General features: G+C 52.4%; 8 protein-coding genes across 8 annotated transcripts; 4 read left to right on the forward strand and 4 right to left on the reverse strand.

The window, feature by feature from the left end:
- Positions 1 to 31: 31 nt before the first annotated feature.
- Positions 32 to 1,052, reverse strand: UHO2_03610 (uncharacterized protein; the record flags this gene model as incomplete). Its single annotated transcript, XM_041554216.1, has 3 exons — positions 32 to 232; positions 554 to 628; positions 960 to 1,052. 3 exons carry the CDS (start codon positions 1,050 to 1,052, stop codon positions 32 to 34), a joined length of 369 nt encoding a protein of 122 aa, XP_041410150.1.
- A 746-nt stretch (positions 1,053 to 1,798) lies between these two features.
- On the reverse strand, positions 1,799 to 3,018 carry UHO2_03611 (uncharacterized protein; the record flags this gene model as incomplete). The annotated part of the gene is made up of 4 exons (XM_041554217.1): positions 1,799 to 1,863; positions 2,021 to 2,224; positions 2,342 to 2,515; positions 2,634 to 3,018. The coding sequence occupies 4 exons, from the start codon at positions 3,016 to 3,018 to the stop codon at positions 1,799 to 1,801; spliced, it is 828 nt and encodes a 275-aa protein (XP_041410151.1).
- A 610-nt stretch (positions 3,019 to 3,628) lies between these two features.
- Positions 3,629 to 5,518, forward strand: UHO2_03612 (putative GUP1 - Multimembrane-spanning protein essential for proton symport of glycerol; the record flags this gene model as incomplete). The annotated part of the gene is made up of 1 exon (XM_041554218.1): positions 3,629 to 5,518. One exon carries the CDS (start codon positions 3,629 to 3,631, stop codon positions 5,516 to 5,518), a length of 1,890 nt encoding a protein of 629 aa, XP_041410152.1.
- A 487-nt stretch (positions 5,519 to 6,005) lies between these two features.
- UHO2_03613 (uncharacterized protein) lies at positions 6,006 to 6,848 on the forward strand (the record flags this gene model as incomplete). Its single annotated transcript, XM_041554219.1, has 1 exon — positions 6,006 to 6,848. The coding sequence occupies one exon, from the start codon at positions 6,006 to 6,008 to the stop codon at positions 6,846 to 6,848; it is 843 nt and encodes a 280-aa protein (XP_041410153.1).
- Positions 6,849 to 7,274: 426 nt separating this feature from the next.
- Positions 7,275 to 9,863, reverse strand: UHO2_03614 (uncharacterized protein; the record flags this gene model as incomplete). The annotated part of the gene is made up of 1 exon (XM_041554220.1): positions 7,275 to 9,863. The coding sequence occupies one exon, from the start codon at positions 9,861 to 9,863 to the stop codon at positions 7,275 to 7,277; it is 2,589 nt and encodes an 862-aa protein (XP_041410154.1).
- Positions 9,864 to 10,500: 637 nt separating this feature from the next.
- Positions 10,501 to 11,785, forward strand: UHO2_03615 (uncharacterized protein; the record flags this gene model as incomplete). Its single annotated transcript, XM_041554221.1, has 2 exons — positions 10,501 to 11,043; positions 11,321 to 11,785. 2 exons carry the CDS (start codon positions 10,501 to 10,503, stop codon positions 11,783 to 11,785), a joined length of 1,008 nt encoding a protein of 335 aa, XP_041410155.1.
- A 172-nt stretch (positions 11,786 to 11,957) lies between these two features.
- UHO2_03616 (uncharacterized protein) lies at positions 11,958 to 13,047 on the reverse strand (the record flags this gene model as incomplete). Its single annotated transcript, XM_041554222.1, has 4 exons — positions 11,958 to 12,166; positions 12,277 to 12,438; positions 12,518 to 12,795; positions 12,887 to 13,047. 4 exons carry the CDS (start codon positions 13,045 to 13,047, stop codon positions 11,958 to 11,960), a joined length of 810 nt encoding a protein of 269 aa, XP_041410156.1.
- Positions 13,048 to 13,416: 369 nt separating this feature from the next.
- On the forward strand, positions 13,417 to 17,475 carry UHO2_03617 (uncharacterized protein; the record flags this gene model as incomplete). Its single annotated transcript, XM_041554223.1, has 1 exon — positions 13,417 to 17,475. The coding sequence occupies one exon, from the start codon at positions 13,417 to 13,419 to the stop codon at positions 17,473 to 17,475; it is 4,059 nt and encodes a 1,352-aa protein (XP_041410157.1).
- Positions 17,476 to 17,509: the final 34 nt, after the last annotated feature.

The following is a 17,509-nucleotide window of genomic DNA, read 5'->3' on the forward strand; positions in this document are numbered from 1 at the left end:
TAAGAGAAAACCAGTCGTGTGAAAAAACTGTTTAGAGCTTGGCCTTCTGGCTCTTAAGAACGTTGTCGAGCTTGGTAGCGAGCATGATGTTGCCCTTAACCTTGAGCTTGCCGGACATGAAAGCCTTCTGGCCGTTGACCTTACCATCGGCGAGGTCGATGAAGGTGTCGTCAGAGAGGTTGATGGTGACATCGGCCTTGCCCTTTGCCTTGCCTTCGTAGGCCTCAGCGTTCTGTTGAGATTGTAGAGATGGGTTAGAGGAGAGTTAGTCAGCGAGATGAACAACGGACGAGGTGGGAGCGGGAGAGCCGCTCTTTGCACGACCATTGCGGTAGTCGCCGGTGAGGCGGTGTTGAAGCGAGGCGCGCAGAGTCATATGGCAGAGCCAAATGTCGGCCAAAGATCGCGAACGGCAGTAAAGGCGATTGGAAGGACCAATATCACGCCTTCTGGTTGCTTCTGTGTTGCATGGTTGCATCGGACTGCGCTGCGCCGAGGTTACCGCAAATGATTGAGTAAAGGCGCAAGTCTCTGGTTAGGTATTGAAACGTACCTTCTTGAGGTCAATGGTCCAGACGAGTTCCTTGCCGCCAGCGTTCTTGACGTGCATCTCGAAGCAGCCGTTGGTCTGTTATCGAAAGAGCGTCGGAGCGTGAGACAGAGGAGAAAGCAGGAGCGAGGTTTGTTCGAAAAGTGAGTACCAGCAACGAGGGGAGTGGACAGGAAGCAAAGTGACGCAAAAAGCGGGTCAGCAAATGCATTCGTCGTGCAGTGAGCCGTGGAGGTTGAGAAGCTAGCGAAGATCATCTGCTCGCCGTCGCTGAATGCCGCCATTCTGGATGGGTGTGGAGGAATTGACACATGCTCGACATCCTCGCCAAGCGAACAACAGGCGGAGAGCAGCAGCTAGCTGACAGCGGGCCAGAATACAGGCCGCTGTAATGATGAATGAAACGTACCTTCTTCTGGATGTCCTTCTTCTCCTTGTCATCCATGCTCTTGAGACCGTCGGAGATCTGCTCGAAGAGAGCCTTGGACTTGAAGTCGGACATTTTTGGTTATAGATGTGTCGGGGGTGGTGGTGGGTGATGGGAAAAGGTTGTTGATGATGGCAGTGATGGTGATGGTGGAAGAAACAAAAGCCAAGAATGCGGGGCAGGAGTATATGTATTGAATCCAAGATTGGCGTGAATGGACTCTGGCTCTTTCTCTGCCAATCTCACTCTCTGCCAATCTCACTCTCTGAGTTCGCTGGGAATGACAAGGATTGAAAATCGAGGCCAACGCAGGCGACGGATGGAAGCGATGCAACATCACAAGCAGCAACAATTGAGCGGTCACTCTCTCACAGGCCGAGAGCTGCTTCAAGCCAAGCTGTGAGAGGAGGGTAGCACGGACCTGTTGTTTGTTTCGCTTTCCAAAAGGAGCGTGAAAGAGGCGTCTGCAAAATGTATTATCGTGCGAATGGATAGATGCGCATTTTTCAATGGTGAGCGAAGGAGCACGTGACCCACGCGCATCACTCATCTCGCTCGCTTTACTCCACACACAATACAACTGCAAAATGGGTTGGTTATACACTCTCTCCATCTGCCTCGAAGAACTCATGCTGCGTCTATTCCATATCTCTGCCCTCGCTTTTTGAACGTGAAATCTCAGCATCAGCCCTCCCTTGCCTGTGCCTTGCTCCCAAGTTGCCCAGATTCGCGTTTTCCCTTCCTCCTCACCTTCTCTGGATCAACTCTTGCTCGATACCCAACGTTTGTGCTACTTGAACATCATCAATGGAGAAGAGATTCTAGGTGGTCAAGATTAGCTCTGAACGAGACCGTTTACGAGCAGTTGTGTAAAAGTCTTGCTGTGCTGCAAGAGAGAGAGAGGGAGAGAGAGAGGGAGGAAGAGAAGTGATGCACAAATGCACAAAACGAGCGAGCAAACACAACCGAGATCCCCCTTACTTACACCTTGCACGACTCCGGCTTTGTTTGCACTTTTGCTTCCGTGGTCCCTCCCAACAAACGCCTGTCATGTTCGGCTTCTATGCTCGCATTGCCTCCTCGCTTCCACTTTCCGTGCGAGTACGAGTTCCAGAAGCACGGTCGATGGTCTTTGAAGCCTTTACTCCGGATGATCGTGTGAGACCCTGCGCCCGTCTCTTCGATGCCTTGTGCCCACATGGCTTTCGTGTGAGGAGCGTTCCGATGTAACAGATTCTGAGCATTGGCTTCTCATCGCCGATCTGAGCTGATTCCTTCCTTGTATATGTACTTTGCTGTATGCCTTTACCAAGCGTGCGGGATAGCACGAACCCAATTTTTCGCCCTTCATCACTGCTGCTGACTCAATGCGTACAAAACGAGCGCACCTCCACTACTCGACAAAGAAGGGTTGAAACAAAAGCTGATTGCTGCGAGTTGATAGTGTACAAAGTTGACAGGAACATGATGGATATCGAGAGTGACAGAGATTGAACGGCAGAAAAGGACTGCAAGGTCTAGGTGCTTACCCTGACCTGCTGCCAATCCTGGCCAAAGACTGTCAAGGTCAAACAAAAAGATATACAAGCAACGTAAGTGTCAGCAATGCACTCGCATTTCCCCGCAGTAAAGCAACACATTTGGTTGCAAGGCGACTTACATCTTCGCTCTGTTCCGCTTCCTCAATAGCATCGCTCTGGCTGACCGTCCGTAACACTGATTTCTTGCTTGACTCTTGCATCTCTCCCGCAATAATCAACTCATCCAAGATCGCATATGCCTTTTGAAAGTTAAAGATCAAGTCCAACTCGCAGACGTTGCCAAAGTATCGATCGAGCACCTCGACGTATCTGTGAATGATTTCAAGCGTTACCAGTTCGTTATCTCCTTGACTGATGCCTGTGACGAAGAACAAGGATGCATATCTTCGATAGACCACTTTGCTATCTTTGTATTCGAGGAAGTTGCACATCCTTGTTCTTCGTGCGAGGACGAGTTGGGTGACGTCCTTGGTGATCTTGAGTTTGGCTTTGGGCGACATGGTGGTGAACCATTTTGCGAGACGTACTTTGCCTTGTCGGCTGATGAGGAGGATCCAGTTGATCTGCAATTCGAAGTCGGCACCGAGGAGAGGGAAAGAGCAAATTTAGTGGGCTGTGATGATTGGCTGGGTGGTGCTAGAAGGCGTGTGATGTGGATACTAACCGCCATGATGCCACAGTGTCACCGTCTAGCTGGAGGTGGCCTGAACTAGAATCGTAGAATGAGGTCCATATCGAAAGTGTTGATGTTGGACCATTCGAATGTGTCCCGAGTGTGTGTGTTTCCGGCGTAAAGTCCTGCAATTTCGAAATGATGAACACGTCAGCCTGACTAAGCTGCGGAGAGACCAACACTTTCTTTGCGCGTTGTGCGTTGCAGCGCCAATACACACGGCACAGCTTGAAGGGTCCTTCCTCTTCCTCGCTCAGGCCTCCCCCTAACATGCTTGCACCTCTCCCCCTCATCATCTGGAGCGAAGCACAAAAGTTTCTCGATCAGAGCTGCTTCAGCCTCAACCGCCCCTACCACCTGGCGCTCGTCAGGGCATGCTACCCATATACTTTGCCAGCCCTGTTCTTCCCTCGCAGCATGCTGCTAACCAAGGCAACATGACAGCAGCCACCTCAAATGGCGCCTCCTCTTACCCGCCATCCACACCTGCCAACAGCTCTCGCGCTGTCAACGATATAACACCGTCGAATATAACCGTAAAACGGCTGCTAGGGTCACGCGGCATCGCATCTCTGACCATCGACACAGGCCCCCTCTCTGGTCAAAGTACAACTCAGAATGGTTCTGCTCCCACCACAGTAGGGACATCGACAGCCTCGACAAAGCCACCGCGAGGCGCAAAGAGGGGTAGATGGCACACACTCGAGTTCAGATTTTACTACCTCGTCTTCGCCATCGCTGTCCCTCTCATGGTCTGGGTCCCTGTCCGATTAAGCACCCCATCCAACCCCAACTTCTACTCCTACTCGGGCCACCTCAAACCAGGCTGGATCGCAGGTCGACTACGAGATGACAGCGACTTTCAATACCGATCTTTCAGAGACTACGTCCCAGCATTAATATGCATCATGGGTCTCTACCTCCTTATTTCAAAAATCTTCACCTTACTACCCTCCTCCGCATCTGCAAGATATACCCGCCTCGAAGGCTCATCATCCCTTCAACCACAGGTGAAGACGAACCGCATACCCTTCCTCACCGTCTTTACCTCGGCCTTTGTCTTTGCTCTTCACGGCACCAACTCTCTCAAACTCCTGCTTATCCTGGTCACCAACTATGCCCTGGCGAAAACACTGGGCGGGAGGAGGATAGCGCCTGGGGTAGCCTTCGCGTTTAACATTGGCACACTCTTTGCTGTGCACTGGAACGATGGTTTCGAGTATAGCAAGATCTCTCCAGCATTGGAGTTCTTGGAAGCGTTTAAAGGCTTGCTCCCGCGCTGGCAGATCAACTTTAACATTACCATGCTCCGACTCGTTTCGTTTGCCTTGGACTACCACTGGGCGAAAGCAGAAGCAAATGCTGGAGGGCAGGCAGGAAGAGCAATGTCCGAGGTGACACACGAACCTCGTGAAGCCACTTATCAAGAACGTACCCGTCTTACACGCCATCTCGAAGAATACAACCTTTCCAGCTACCTTTTCTACGTTCTCTATCCCGCTTTATTTATCGCTGGTCCGATAATGACGTTTAACGACTTTACGCATCAACTCGAACGGCCAACCCGAATCGACACCCGCACTGTGGTTCGCTATGCAATCCGGTTCGTCATCTCGCTGTTCACCATGGAGTTGATACTGCACTTTATCTACGTAAACGCAATCAAAGACACCAAGGCATGGACCGGAGCAACACCCCTCGAACTGTCCATGATCGGATTTTGGAACCTCATCATTGTCTGGTTGAAACTCCTAATCCCTTGGCGATTCTTTCGTCTCTGGGCAATGGCTGACGGAGTCGAAGCCCCCGAAAACATGGTTAGGTGCATGGCGAACAACTACTCCACCCTCGGATTCTGGCGCAGTTGGCATAGGAGCTACAATCTTTGGATCGTACGCTACATCTACGTCCCACTTGGTGGAGCGAAAAACCAGATCCCATCCACTTTGCTGGTATTCACCTTTGTCGCACTTTGGCACGATCTTTCGCTAAAGCTGCTGGCTTGGGGATGGTTGATTACGTTTTTCATCGTACCCGAAGTCATAGCCCGCAAAACACTGCCGTATAAGGAGTACGGCAATCGATGGTGGTTCAGACACATAGCAGCGATAGGAGGAGTGGGGAATGTGTTGATGATGACGACGGGGAATCTGGTTGGGTTTGCGATCGGGACTGATGGAATCAAGTATATGCTAGAACAGCTTTTGGGAGATTGGGAAGGGCTGAAGTTTATGTTTGGTGCCTGTGCGACACTTTTTGTCGGGGTTCAGGTCATGTTTGAGTACAGAGAGGAGGAGGCGAGACGGGGGATTGACAGAAAGTGTTAGGCTTGATCGCGACCATGATAGTCAGCATAGAAATCATTCTCTCCGAGCTCTGTCTGTGTGAGGTGTGAGATCGAAACTACTACTTGCGCTGTTTTGGGTGGTGATATGGTCGCCTAGGCAGCACGTGAACTCGGCTCTGAGCAGGAGTAGGTGAGAAGAGAGAGAGAGGCGTTGCACGACGCAGAGCTGCACAGATTGCAGTCCAAGTCAAAAATGCCCCGCACACTGCTGGCATGCCTTGATGATGCTTTCTGCCAAGCGAAGTTCTGTGTTCCTGCCCAGAACCAACATTTCCCCATGGGTGCGAGTGTGAGCCGCTGCCCTTGATCGTGAATGACCCTCTCTCAACTCCTCTCTGGCGCCCTGAGCGTATCATCCATCCCCGCCCTCTTCACTATCATGACCACCTCTCTCTCATCCACCATCACAACCTTGTCCTCTACCCTAGTCTCCCAGTTACTCAGCTGGTGTCATCCAACTCCTAACAATGGCCCCACCGCACTCTCGCCCGCCTTTCGCACCGCAACTGCTCGAAATCCCCCTCCAACTAGCCATCACTGCATTCTCCGTAACTCTCCTCGGTCTTAACGCATGGGATTACGCCCGCTGGCAAACCCTTCGCGAGAAATCACGAATCAACAACTTTGTTGAGATTCAAGACAATGGAATGCTTACCGTAGTACTCGCTGCTTTCATCATCGCCGCATTTGCTTTTGCGTTCGCCAACCTGGCTGCTGTGCTTGCTTGTGCGCAGTTCCCCAAGCGACGAGGAGAGAGGACTGGTAAAGGTACCTACGCATACCTCTTGGTCGGGTTGGTGGAACTCATTCTCTCTGGTGCCTTCCTGGCTATCGCAGCTGCGTATACGGCCTATGCGGTGCAGAAACATCCAAGTTTCATCGCTGGCCCTCAGTATTCGGAACCCTTTAACGATGGACAGAAGGTGTTCCTTCGATCGATCTACCAAATCTTCGCAGAAGGTCAAATCACAGACCCTGCAACCTCAACAACTCAACAACTAGCAGCAATCGGTGTTTGGGCTAACATCAACACTCTGGAACAAGCGAATGCCTTCTTAGCCCAAAACCGATACCTCAACTACAAACATTACCGAGTCACCACCGCTATCAGCTTTGTCACCCTCGCCACCACATTCTTCGTTATGAGCGTTCACTTCCTCTTACCATTGATACTAAAGGCTTTGGGCATGACAAGACCTCCTAAGGCTCAAGAAAGCGCGGTGAGGGGAGCTGGTAGAGTTCCGGTTGGTTATGGAGAGAAGAGGATGAGGAATCAGGGTTATAGGCGGGAAGATTACGATGAGTACTAATGGAACCTATGCGTCTCCTTAAAGGCAGGCCCGACCCTCAAGTTCATCTCGCACGTCAAACATGCTCGTTTCACTGCTTCTCATACACGCTCTTTTATCATTACTTTGTCTTCCAAGCTTCGTTTTGTTTTCTCGGATCACTGCCTCTTGCTGTTTTCTTCTCCCACTGTTTTCCACTGTCACTTTCGTTTACTTGACTCTGATTTGCTTCGTTTTAATGGTATTTGTTCATCCTATGCAGCTTCATGCCTTTGGTTCTCTTCATAGGCTGTCCTTTTGATCGTCGCCAAGGATATATGAATGAGAATGGTGAGAATTGCAATTACGATTGAGTGGCGGGTATCTAATGTGAGGAATGCATGTAGTTCTTTACTTTTGAATTATCTCTCCTTCAAACGGTGACATCTTCCGCTGGCTCTACGGCCTCTACGCTCCGGTCAAGAACCCAAACAAGCGCTGCAGGATCAGCATCGGCGCTCGCAATAGATCCTGCAGCCAACCAGAGACAAAGCACGTTAATCCCATTTCAGCGCTGGGTCGTACCTCCATTGACTCGTCTGGTAACAAGTTTTCCGACTCCAATTCCACGTCTCTTGGGATTGGTTCCTCGCGATGAGCTTGGAGGTGTTCGAGCTTCTCTTCGTGTAGCTTGTCGCTTGCTGAGCTGCTCAAGGTTGCTGGGGCGTCGAGCTTCTTGATCTTTGTTCCTTTGCGACTACGGCTGAGATAGTCATCTGCCACTTTCTCCAGCTCTTTCTTGTATCGCAAGTCGCATTCTGAGCAGTCCGGAGGCTTTCTCGAAACCGCTGGAACAGTAGCCTCGACGACGGTTGAGGAAGGGATAGGGTGGTCAGAAATGACCATGAGCTGATGAGCGTTCGTCCGAGCAGAAGCCTCAACGATGCGAGAGAGCTCGTCCAGCTTGGCGGCCAACTCGCGATTCGCAGTCTGACCAGCGTTGAAGAGCATCAATACGAGCGCTGCGAGAAAGAGTGTCCAGAGATAGTGCGACATGTGGAGGATCCAGTTTCTACCTCTCTCTTCTTTGAGGGCTTGAGGAGTCTGCCTTACAAGCGCGTTACGACTAGGATCCGACAGGGACGCATTATGGGCTTCGATGATCGCAAGTGCCTGGCGTAGGATCTCGTCCGTTGGCGCGTCGTGGGTGGGTTTGAAGCTTTGCATCGAAAGCCCATGCTTGTACTCTTGCTGTTGAACAGTCTCGCGAGATGCTTCGAGAGATGCTTCGAGAGACTCTGTAGGCTGTTCTAGGAGCTGGGGTGTTGTCATGGATGGAGCAGCAACTGGGAAAGGAGGCAGCGCGTACTCGTGAGCGAGAGCAGCGGGAACTATAAGACCTTTGTGATGCTTGATGGGGTCTGCATCTTGGACATTAATCTCCGGTCCGCTGCTGAGAGTTACGGTACCGCAAACAGTGATGACGACCGGTTCGTCGCTCTGCAGGACGGGCAACAAGTTGAACGCGACCACGAGCATGTTCGCTGAGCTTCCCGAAGATTCCGAGGGCTCGGATGGAGGCTGAGATGGGTATGGCTTAGCACTGCCGGCAGACTGGAGTGAGAATCGTCTCTGCTTCGATGGGGTTGCTGCTGCATTGTCGAGGGAGAAGTCAAAGTCATTGTCGTCAATGCCCTTAGGCGGCGCGACACTGAGAAGATCCTCTTCGTCACCTGCTTGCTGCGTGGGATCCGGCAGCATCACGACGTCTCCAATGTCCAAGCTAGGTGACTTGCTAAGTGCACCGTCTGATGCGATTCTAGGGAGCTGGTTCGGAGAGGACAAAGATGAGGCCACTGAGCCGAAGGACCAGCTCGAAATGCCTCTAGATGCATCCACCGCAGTCGGTTGCCAGCTCAGGACATCGACTGAAGGATCCATCTGCATATAGAGCATCACCTCGCGATCAAGACCGGGAAAGAAGGGCTGGTGAAGTTGAATTGTGGCTCGGAATTCCACCTGGGCGTCATCTGCCTCTTCAACATATCGCTCTGAAGCTTGTATGACTCGTGCCTGGTAAGAAATCGAGCTGATGGCTTTCTTGGCTCGGAGAGCATTCGAAAGTGTGCGGACGGGAGGCTCTGGCAAGAATAGATCGCCGGCTTGAGGAGCAGCAATGCGAATCACAAGTGCTTCGCAAGCCTGGAAGGGCCCTACGATAGCCGAGTCGTCCTGTTCCAGGTCGGAATCGTCCCCGGAGGCAGTGCCGAGAAGCGTAACATCCTCTTCATCACAGAGAGAGGCCACCACACTGGGTGCTCTACGAGAAGATGCTGCAGATGAAGGCCTTCTTCGTGGTGACTTGAGATGGCGAGATACGGGCAAGATAGGGGGATCCACCTCGACAGCAAGGCCGCACGAGCCAAGATCTTTGTCGATGGATTCATCCACTGTGAAACGCATGAAGTTGTTCAGGCAGGATGGCACAGCTAGCCTTACGGAGAATGGAGAAAGAGGCGGCTTGGAGGAGGAAGAAACGAGCAGATTCAAAGTGATCATGTAGGATGAGCTGGCTTGAATTGAAGAGGTGCTCGGCTTTGATCTTGGGCTGGATTTTGAGAAGGTCTTGAGCATAATGTTGCCGTTATCGTCTCTGATGACCCTCGGTAGATTCGACTGGTCATTTGGGGCAGCCAAAACTTTTGAACGATCTTTTGGCTTATGCTCGAAGTCAATGAAGCTGTCATTGAGCTCGTGATCGATAGACAGCGGGATACCGAGAGAGCTAGCAGCGGTCGCAGCCGAGGCTGAAAGTGCGGGAGCTGCACCTGAAGCGTCAAGACGATGAACGATAGCTTCTTGCAGTTCGACTATGGGATCCTTGAAAAGACCGTAGACCATTTCATGCTCGCTAAAAGGCAGTTGTACCTTGACAAAGAGAGTATACGAAGCTCCAGAGCTTGAAGCATGGCCCTTGATCACGAGCTTCTTGCAGATCCTTGGTCTTGCAGAAGGAGTCCCGGGCACGGCGGGAGGAGAAACGGGTGTCTTCGACATCCCGTCGTCTGTGAGATCCGCGTAAAAGGCGGACAACGTCAGAAGGAAAGTGCTGATGATATGGCTGGGCTTCAAGAAGGTATATAAACTGGCATGATCCAGGTCTCAGTCTCCGCAAGTTGGGTGTTGTGCGAGATGTGGAGGAACACAAGCAAGGCGACAAACTGGCGAGATTTGGGTGGGGTTTAGAGCTTTGAGTGGGATGATTCAACGTGGCCGAGTCGCAAGAAGCCAAGTCCGGCTTGGGCTGCCTGTCCAATTGTGACTAAGAGTAGCAATGTGCCACCTGAATGCGGAAAGGAGGACGCACAGAGCAATGTGTCGACGGCGACTTGTTGCAAAGTAACACTTCTAACACCCACACCACTTTCTTCTCAACAGTCACCTTGGGCGGAAAGTGGGGAAAGGGCGGAAAGGGAGTCGCGTCAATTTCCGAGTTCCGGATTATTGGTTCCGATCGCTTTTCGTGCCCTTTTCTGCTTACTTACCGCACGGGAGATTGTGCAACTGCGATTTGGAAGAAATTATTTCCTCCTGCCACAAGGTCACACAAGGCACCTCTCTTTCACCACTTGTTCTTGCCTTCTGTTTCTCACCACAAGCCTACCGTCGCCGTCATTCCTCTGGTTCGTTCACAATGGTCTTGGCCTCCAGATCAGCTACAGTGCTCTCTGCATTGCGACAGCTCGGCTCCGGCCCTGCTGTCGCCTCGAGCTCCCGAAGCGTTGCCGTAGCCTTGTCAACATCTTCAACATCTTACGCTGCGCCCAACATAGAACAAGCCAAAGCCCGCAAAGGTCCCTTCACATCAGCAGCCGAAGCATCACCAGCGTCCACCGAAAGAAACGCCATTGGACGAGGACGCAAGTCTGCAGGTCGCGGTCGACCTAAGATGCTTGCACCTTTCGACGAATGGATCCATTCCGACGCTCGTGTCTACAAGCATCCCAAGCCTGGTATGGGTCCAAACTGGATCGGTGATACTCCTTTCCCTCTCAACCCTTCTTTCAACCCACCACCGCCCGTTCGACAAGGCACCAAGGCCGAGATTTGGCGTCTACACACCAGCAATCCTGCCCAGTGGACCATCCGTGCACTCTCTGAAAAGTTCTCCATCGGTCTACAGCGGATGGAGGCTATTTTGCGGTTGCAGGCGCTCGAATCCGAGTGGACATCACAGGTACGTACATCATCCGACACCCTGCAAAGCTTCTGCTGCTTGACAGTTGCGGAGAGCCCTCGGTGACAACTCAAAATGATGAGCAATCAAAATATTTCGATTAGTCTTGAAGACATCTACATGGTTACCAAATTTTTACAATCCTTACTATACTGAAACATCGTCATTGGGGGCTACACCTTTTCCTAGCATCGCACTTCAACCGAAAAGGTAAGTCGATAGGTTACTGACCGCATGCCCTGCTTCCCTTTCCTACTCACCATCGTCGACGATACAGGCAAAGCCATTGCAAAGCGATTTCCAATCCAACATGGACCGCCTTCTCGGAGCACAAGACCGAACACGTGCACCTGAATCCGAACCTTCGGTTAAATCCACCGACAAATCTGTCCGCGGTATACAGCACGAAGAGTTGTCCGAATCCGCACCACTCAATGCACCATCCACCATCGCACCAGCTTTGGCAGAAGAGGCTCTCAAGCGATCTAGCATGATCGCCGCTCTTCCGAGTGGTGGACCTGATGTCGATGCAAAGAGCACGAGAAAGCTTGTTTCGATGAAGAGGACGCCGTTGGCCATTACGAATGTTTCCGGTGTTTCGTACAAGGGTGCTGGACGCGTAGCGCGTAATGTGAGAAGGGCGGAGAAGAGGAAAGGTCCTCAAGCTGCCAAGAATGCCAAGGATGCTCCGTCTAAGACTGCTGCCAAGGGTGTCAAGGCCAAGACTGCAGGAAAGAAGTAAGCCGCACTGCCAACGGTTCTCTCGTTCGTACAACACATCCGCATTGTCCCCTTCACATTGCTTGGGAATGTCACTCTGGATACCACTTCATCCATCGTGTTCTGTGTTTTGACTGTTCTTCATTGTGAGTCTACGGGAGTGAGACAGGTTCAATTGTTCAGAACAGGTTGTACTACGAGTAGAGCGCAAGAACACGGTCCTCAATGCCGTCTCCAATCCAACGAATCTTGGAGTCTTCCAGACCGACAAGTTCGAGGTTGTCGCGCTCAGCGTGGTGGAGCTTTTCAAAGTCGGGGGCTTGTCCTGGTGCTGCCGGGTTCATGGCTTGCATGGGAGCGGCAGCGCCTGACATTGCGGCCATGTCGCGAGTTCCGTCGGCGGCTGCAAGAGCAAAAAGAGAAGAAAAAAAAAAAAAAAAGAAAAAGCAGACAAGGATGATGGTCAGAATATGTCTTTGAAGCGCCGTTGCTTGAGCGGAGAGGAGAGTTTACCATTGTCATCACCGAGGACGAGTCGGTAAACAGCATTGAGACCAAACAGCGTCAAAAAGTACCAGCTGAGCGAGGAGACCCAAGTGACATCGAGATCGGGAGTCTCAATACCACGCTGCAGCATCACCTTGAATCGCAGTGTCAATGGGAACGGGAGTTTGACTGTCGCAGGGAAGGAAAAAAGAGTCGGGGTCAGCCTTTGATGCAGTGCGATATAAGCGGACCCTTGCCTTGTACCTACGCAAAACAAAGCCGGAGAAGAAAAAGTTGATCCAACCCATGATAACAGTCTGTGGAATCATCATGACCATCTGCTTCTTCATTCCGTCCATCATATTGTCCATACCTCCTGCAGGCTCGAATGGGTTCTTGGGTCCTTCCTTCTCCTCCTTTGGCTTGGGTTGCAGGTATGAGCCGTTGGAGAGCGCTTCAGTGAGGAACGCTTTGCGAGAAGTAAACGAAGTGGGTGGAAGCTGGAAGTAATTCTGTCTCAAAGCGCCAGCTCTTGCCATCACTCGTCTGCAAGCGCAACAATACAAGTAACGGAGAGCATTGTCAGTATACAGGTCCGTAAGAGTGAGAGTCAGATACGATGTAGGGATGTACTTACTGCTCGCGAAGTGCAGGAGCAGGGATGCTCTTGGGTGCCGAATTGAGGAGCGAGATGACATTGTGTCGCAATACACCGACGAGGATCATGACCAGCAGGATGGGGATCAAGACCCAGTCGCGAATTGCGCTGTCCAGGAACAATGTTTGTTCGAGCGCCATGGTGCCGGTTTGTGTACTCGAAGGGAGCGATCGAGTGAATGATGATGTGGAAAGTGTTGAGAAAGGGAAGCCGCTGCGTTGGTTGCAGAGGGTTGGCTTCTGTGCGACGTGCGCGCCTATTTTGCTGTTGTTGATTAATGTAATCTAACAATATTACAAAACCGCCATTCTTCTCCACACGACTAACTAGGCATGCATACAACTTAGCCTCCTGCCGACCTTGAACACCATTAGCAAACAGTCTAGCGCCTCTTTGCTTCCTATCTACACCACTCTAGCCATGCGTCACCTCTAATCTATCGGCACCCGTACCTGGCTCAGCTCTTCGACCTCGAAGTAAGGGTTTAGGTCGCCCCCTTCAACTCCAACATGTCGGAGCCCTTGCTCGGAGTCATCCTGGCGACTTCCTCTTCTCGAGGGTCGCACATCGTCTTTCGCTGGCCGAACAACCCGAAACTCTTCAAGCGTTATTCCAAGGTCAAATACTACACTGATGCACGCCCTCCAGGCCGCTCCCACCTCGACGACGACCTCGATCCAGTACGCCAGAAAGCAAAGTGGGACAGACATGACGAAGATGAAGACGACAATGCCGATGCCAACCCTCCCGACAATGGTCAGAGCGATACCCCTTCCTCTTCCGATGTCGAGGACTCGGATGGAACCGTCGCCGACGATGATGAGAACAGGTCCGTGCGTGACCCTGCAGAAACCATAGTCTCGTATGGCCGGTCAAAAGGAGGCGCGGCTCCATCGACTAGCAGATCCAAGTCGAAGGCAAGGAGGCCCATGACTGGTCTCGAAGAGTCTACGCAGAGTGTTCGCTCGGCTGATCGACAGAATGGAGGGCACAGAGACAATGGTGATACCCACGACAAGGCGCCGGACTCGGATGCAGGGACATCGAAAGAGTTTTCGCCAGAGGAGAAAGCAAGGCGCGAAGAGAGAGCTGCAAGAGCATACAAGACCTATCTCGGATACGATATTGAGATCCTTGCTAGCATCCTCAATCCTCGACCGGAGCTCGCGCATCAGAAGTTCGAGCTGATTGTTGATGACCTTGCTTTCCTAGGTCATCCAGTCTCAGCGGGCAAAGCTGGTACGTGGGGGGATCCGGAAAACAACCGCGACGGCAATGACAAGGATGCTGATGATGACAACGACAGATCGAAAGCTCAAACGCAGCAACGAGGTCGATCAGGGCTACGCAAAGAGGTCCGCCCGTACGATCTCCAGGATGGCGAGGAAACCTCAAAGGACTCAACGGCACCAACCTCTGCTAAGAACGACAAGGCCGAGCTGCAGTCATCGGCAAAGTCAAGAAGCATTTCTCAATCTTGCATGGAGCTGACGACCGACTCTACGACATCATCGAAATCACATGCACCCTTGTCCTCATTCCATCTGGTATTGGTCCTGGACAGGCCCGACCCTTCTGCTGCCATGTCCGGAATGGACCTTTCGTCATGGCTTCAGCTCTTCTACGACAACATCGTCTTCAAGATGACCGCTGCGCTCTTTGCGGAGCAGTCCAAGTCCGACTATGTAGGCTGCGAAACGGAGAAGCTACTCTCCCTTCGCGAGCGATGCATGGACGACGGACAAGCCTATGCTGCATATGCTGCCCAATGTCTCGGCATTTCCTCACTGGCTCGATGCATTCGAGACCTGCACAAAAGCATCAGCACCTCATCTGATGCCTTCTTGACCATCAATGACCGAATCGAAGTCCATCTTCAGCTACCGCCGATCTTGCAAGACCCAACCAACCTGCCAAAGACGGTCGACATCGAGACGGAGCTCGATCCAAATGATCCCATCTTTCTTTCCGGTGGCGGATTTGCAGGTTTGGGCAAAGAGGGTGCAGATGAAGACGGCGGTGGTGGTACGTATGATAGACTGTTGGACCTCGCACCGCATCAGCTTAGCTTTGAGGAATGGTGCAGAACTACAGGACCGTATCTGTTGCCATGGAAAACATTGCTCCTGCTGCACGATCAAGCCGATGAAACACTAGCACGTGGTCGACAGACGCCAGGCAATTCTAGTCCAGCAGGAATGGCTTCTCCCGGTGGAGGTGGTAGCACGGGTCCCGAAGCGCACGGCTTCGAACAGCTGGCACGCAACTTCACAAGCCTCTTCAGACTCAACCTTAACCATTCGCTGAACCTGAGCGAAGTCGCTGACATGCTCGGCTGGAATCTGTACGAGGATGTCTATCCCATGGTCCGACACTTGATCTACTACAGACAAGCTAGGGTGATCGATATCCCTCGTGTGCATCACGTTTATGCTATTTCGCCGTTGTTCGATTTTGCTCGCTTGGGCCCTCTTTCCACCATCTGGGCGCAGACGTTCCCTGATATGGTGCCACTACCCGTGTTTCTGTCACAGCTCTCCTCATCTGCGCGTCCACTCAGCACCTACTTCCCGTCAAGGCACCAGAGGGAGCTTGCGCTGGATGTGCTCATCTGGTTGCTACGAAGAGAAGTCGTTGTCAAGATGCATATCAGATTGCGGCTCATCGCAACAGAGAACGTCAAGCGACGAACGGCAGAGAGAAGAATCGAACGGCACGAAAGGCATAGGGCGAGAAAGGAGAAGAAGCGGGAGAGAGCTGCAAGAGCAGAAGCGAGGCGAATCAAAAAGTCGCAGGCCGAAGAAAAGCAGAAACGGAAAGCTGCGGAACAGGCCGAGCGCGAGAAGGCTGAGGCAGGGGTGAAGGAGGTAGGACAGCAAGAGAATAGGGGTAGGAGCAGAGACGGGGACCGATCGCGCTCGACTGATGCAAGGCGACAAGCTACCGCGACGGCCGAGGCGACGGAAGGTGAAGGCATGAAGGATGATTGCGACATTTGTGCCACCAGCGAGGAAGCGGCGGTACCAACGTCGGGGTTGAGTGTCTCGAGACCGCCCATTCTGGCCCATCCAGATAGGGTGGCGGAGGCAGCTGCGGCCGCTGCAGAAATCGCAGGAGGCAGTACTGGTGCAGAAGAGCGTAAGTCTACCTCTCGTGAGCATGATGGACATCACCACCATCACCATCACGGCCATCACCACCACCTCCATCACCACCACCTCCATCACCATCGCCACCACCACCGACATCCCAAAGACTCGACTGGCGGAACCGATTCAAGCGCAGCAGCAGCTACTGATGCTACTACAGCAGAAAAGTCGCCAGTTCCCATCAATATTGGGCCATCTAAACAGGCTTTTGATGAGCTCAAGTTCGAGCGACGACCCGTTCTGCGCTCACGATCTCCATCAACAGCGATGAAGACTCCAGCCTCAATGAGCCAAGGACTTTCGGTCAGCTTTAGCAATCTCAGCGAGCGTGGTGAGCTAGGTCACCGTGCTCGTGCCGACACCACTGGTTCGACTTCCTCTGGCGGTGCTGGCTTGGGGTTGGCACAGGGAAGGAACCGCGGTGACGGGCTCAGTATGACGCCAACAACTTCGCAACAGTCTCGACCCACAACGCCGAATGTAATCGGTAGGAGCATCCCTTTGCATGTGCGCGATCGGTCGGCGGGAGGAGGCAGCTCCAATGTTTCTTCAAGTGCAGAGGGGAGTGTTCCTGGACGAGCCAGAAGAGCGACAAGCTCAGCTAGCCGTGGTGGTGGCAGAAAGGGAGTCGCGAGATCGAGGTCGCCTTCAAGAGCTAGGATGAGAGTCAAAGGTTTCGGTGTGGGTGCAGAAGTAGAGATTGACGAAGAGAAGAGCGATGAGGAAGCAGCGGTACCCGAGGAGGAAGATGCTAATGCGGACGGAGATGATAGGTTCGAAGCCAAACCCAGTGTGCTCGCTTCCAAGCTTCGATCGCTTCAACTCGGATGCAAAGAACAAACAGCCGGACAGAAGAACAGCAAAGAGATGAAAAAGAGACGCATCTCAACAGCAAGCGAACGACCCGATTTGCCACCACCGAGCGAAAGTGAAGTCAGCGGTGCAGAACATCCTTCCGCCTGCTCTTGCGACAGATGTAGCACTTCCTCCAGCAGCAGTCGCTCGATCTCAACCTCGGATTTCAGCCTTTCATCCGAGCTAGATTCCGACTGCTACTCCCCCGGCCCTAGCCGTCACCGTCACCGACGCCACTCGACCTCTTGCTCCGGCTCCTCCCCCACCTCCTCCAGCCCAGCCCTGCATCAAAGCAACACAACCACCACAGCAGGCGAAGAGGATTTCACGGAGTCGCTTATCGTCGAACCCTCCCGTGCCTCTCGTCGGGAAAACGAATACATCTCAACCATGGTTGCAGAAAAAGAACCTGCCACAGTCAAAAACTTTTTCAGGCTGTTGCCGTATTTGAACGGCAAACACACAATAGATGAGATCGAGTATAGGGTCAGGATGAGAAGGAGGGACATCAGGAGATTGTTGAATGTGTTTAGGGAGTTTATTGTTACTTTTATGCATCCCTAATTTTCCGGTCTATGCAATGGAAAGGGTTGGCACG

The sequence above is a fragment of the Ustilago hordei genome (assembly GCF_900519145.1).
Source record: "Ustilago hordei strain Uho2 genome assembly, contig: UHO2_contig_06, whole genome shotgun sequence".
In the NCBI taxonomy this organism is placed as follows: Eukaryota; Fungi; Basidiomycota; class Ustilaginomycetes; order Ustilaginales; family Ustilaginaceae; genus Ustilago; species Ustilago hordei.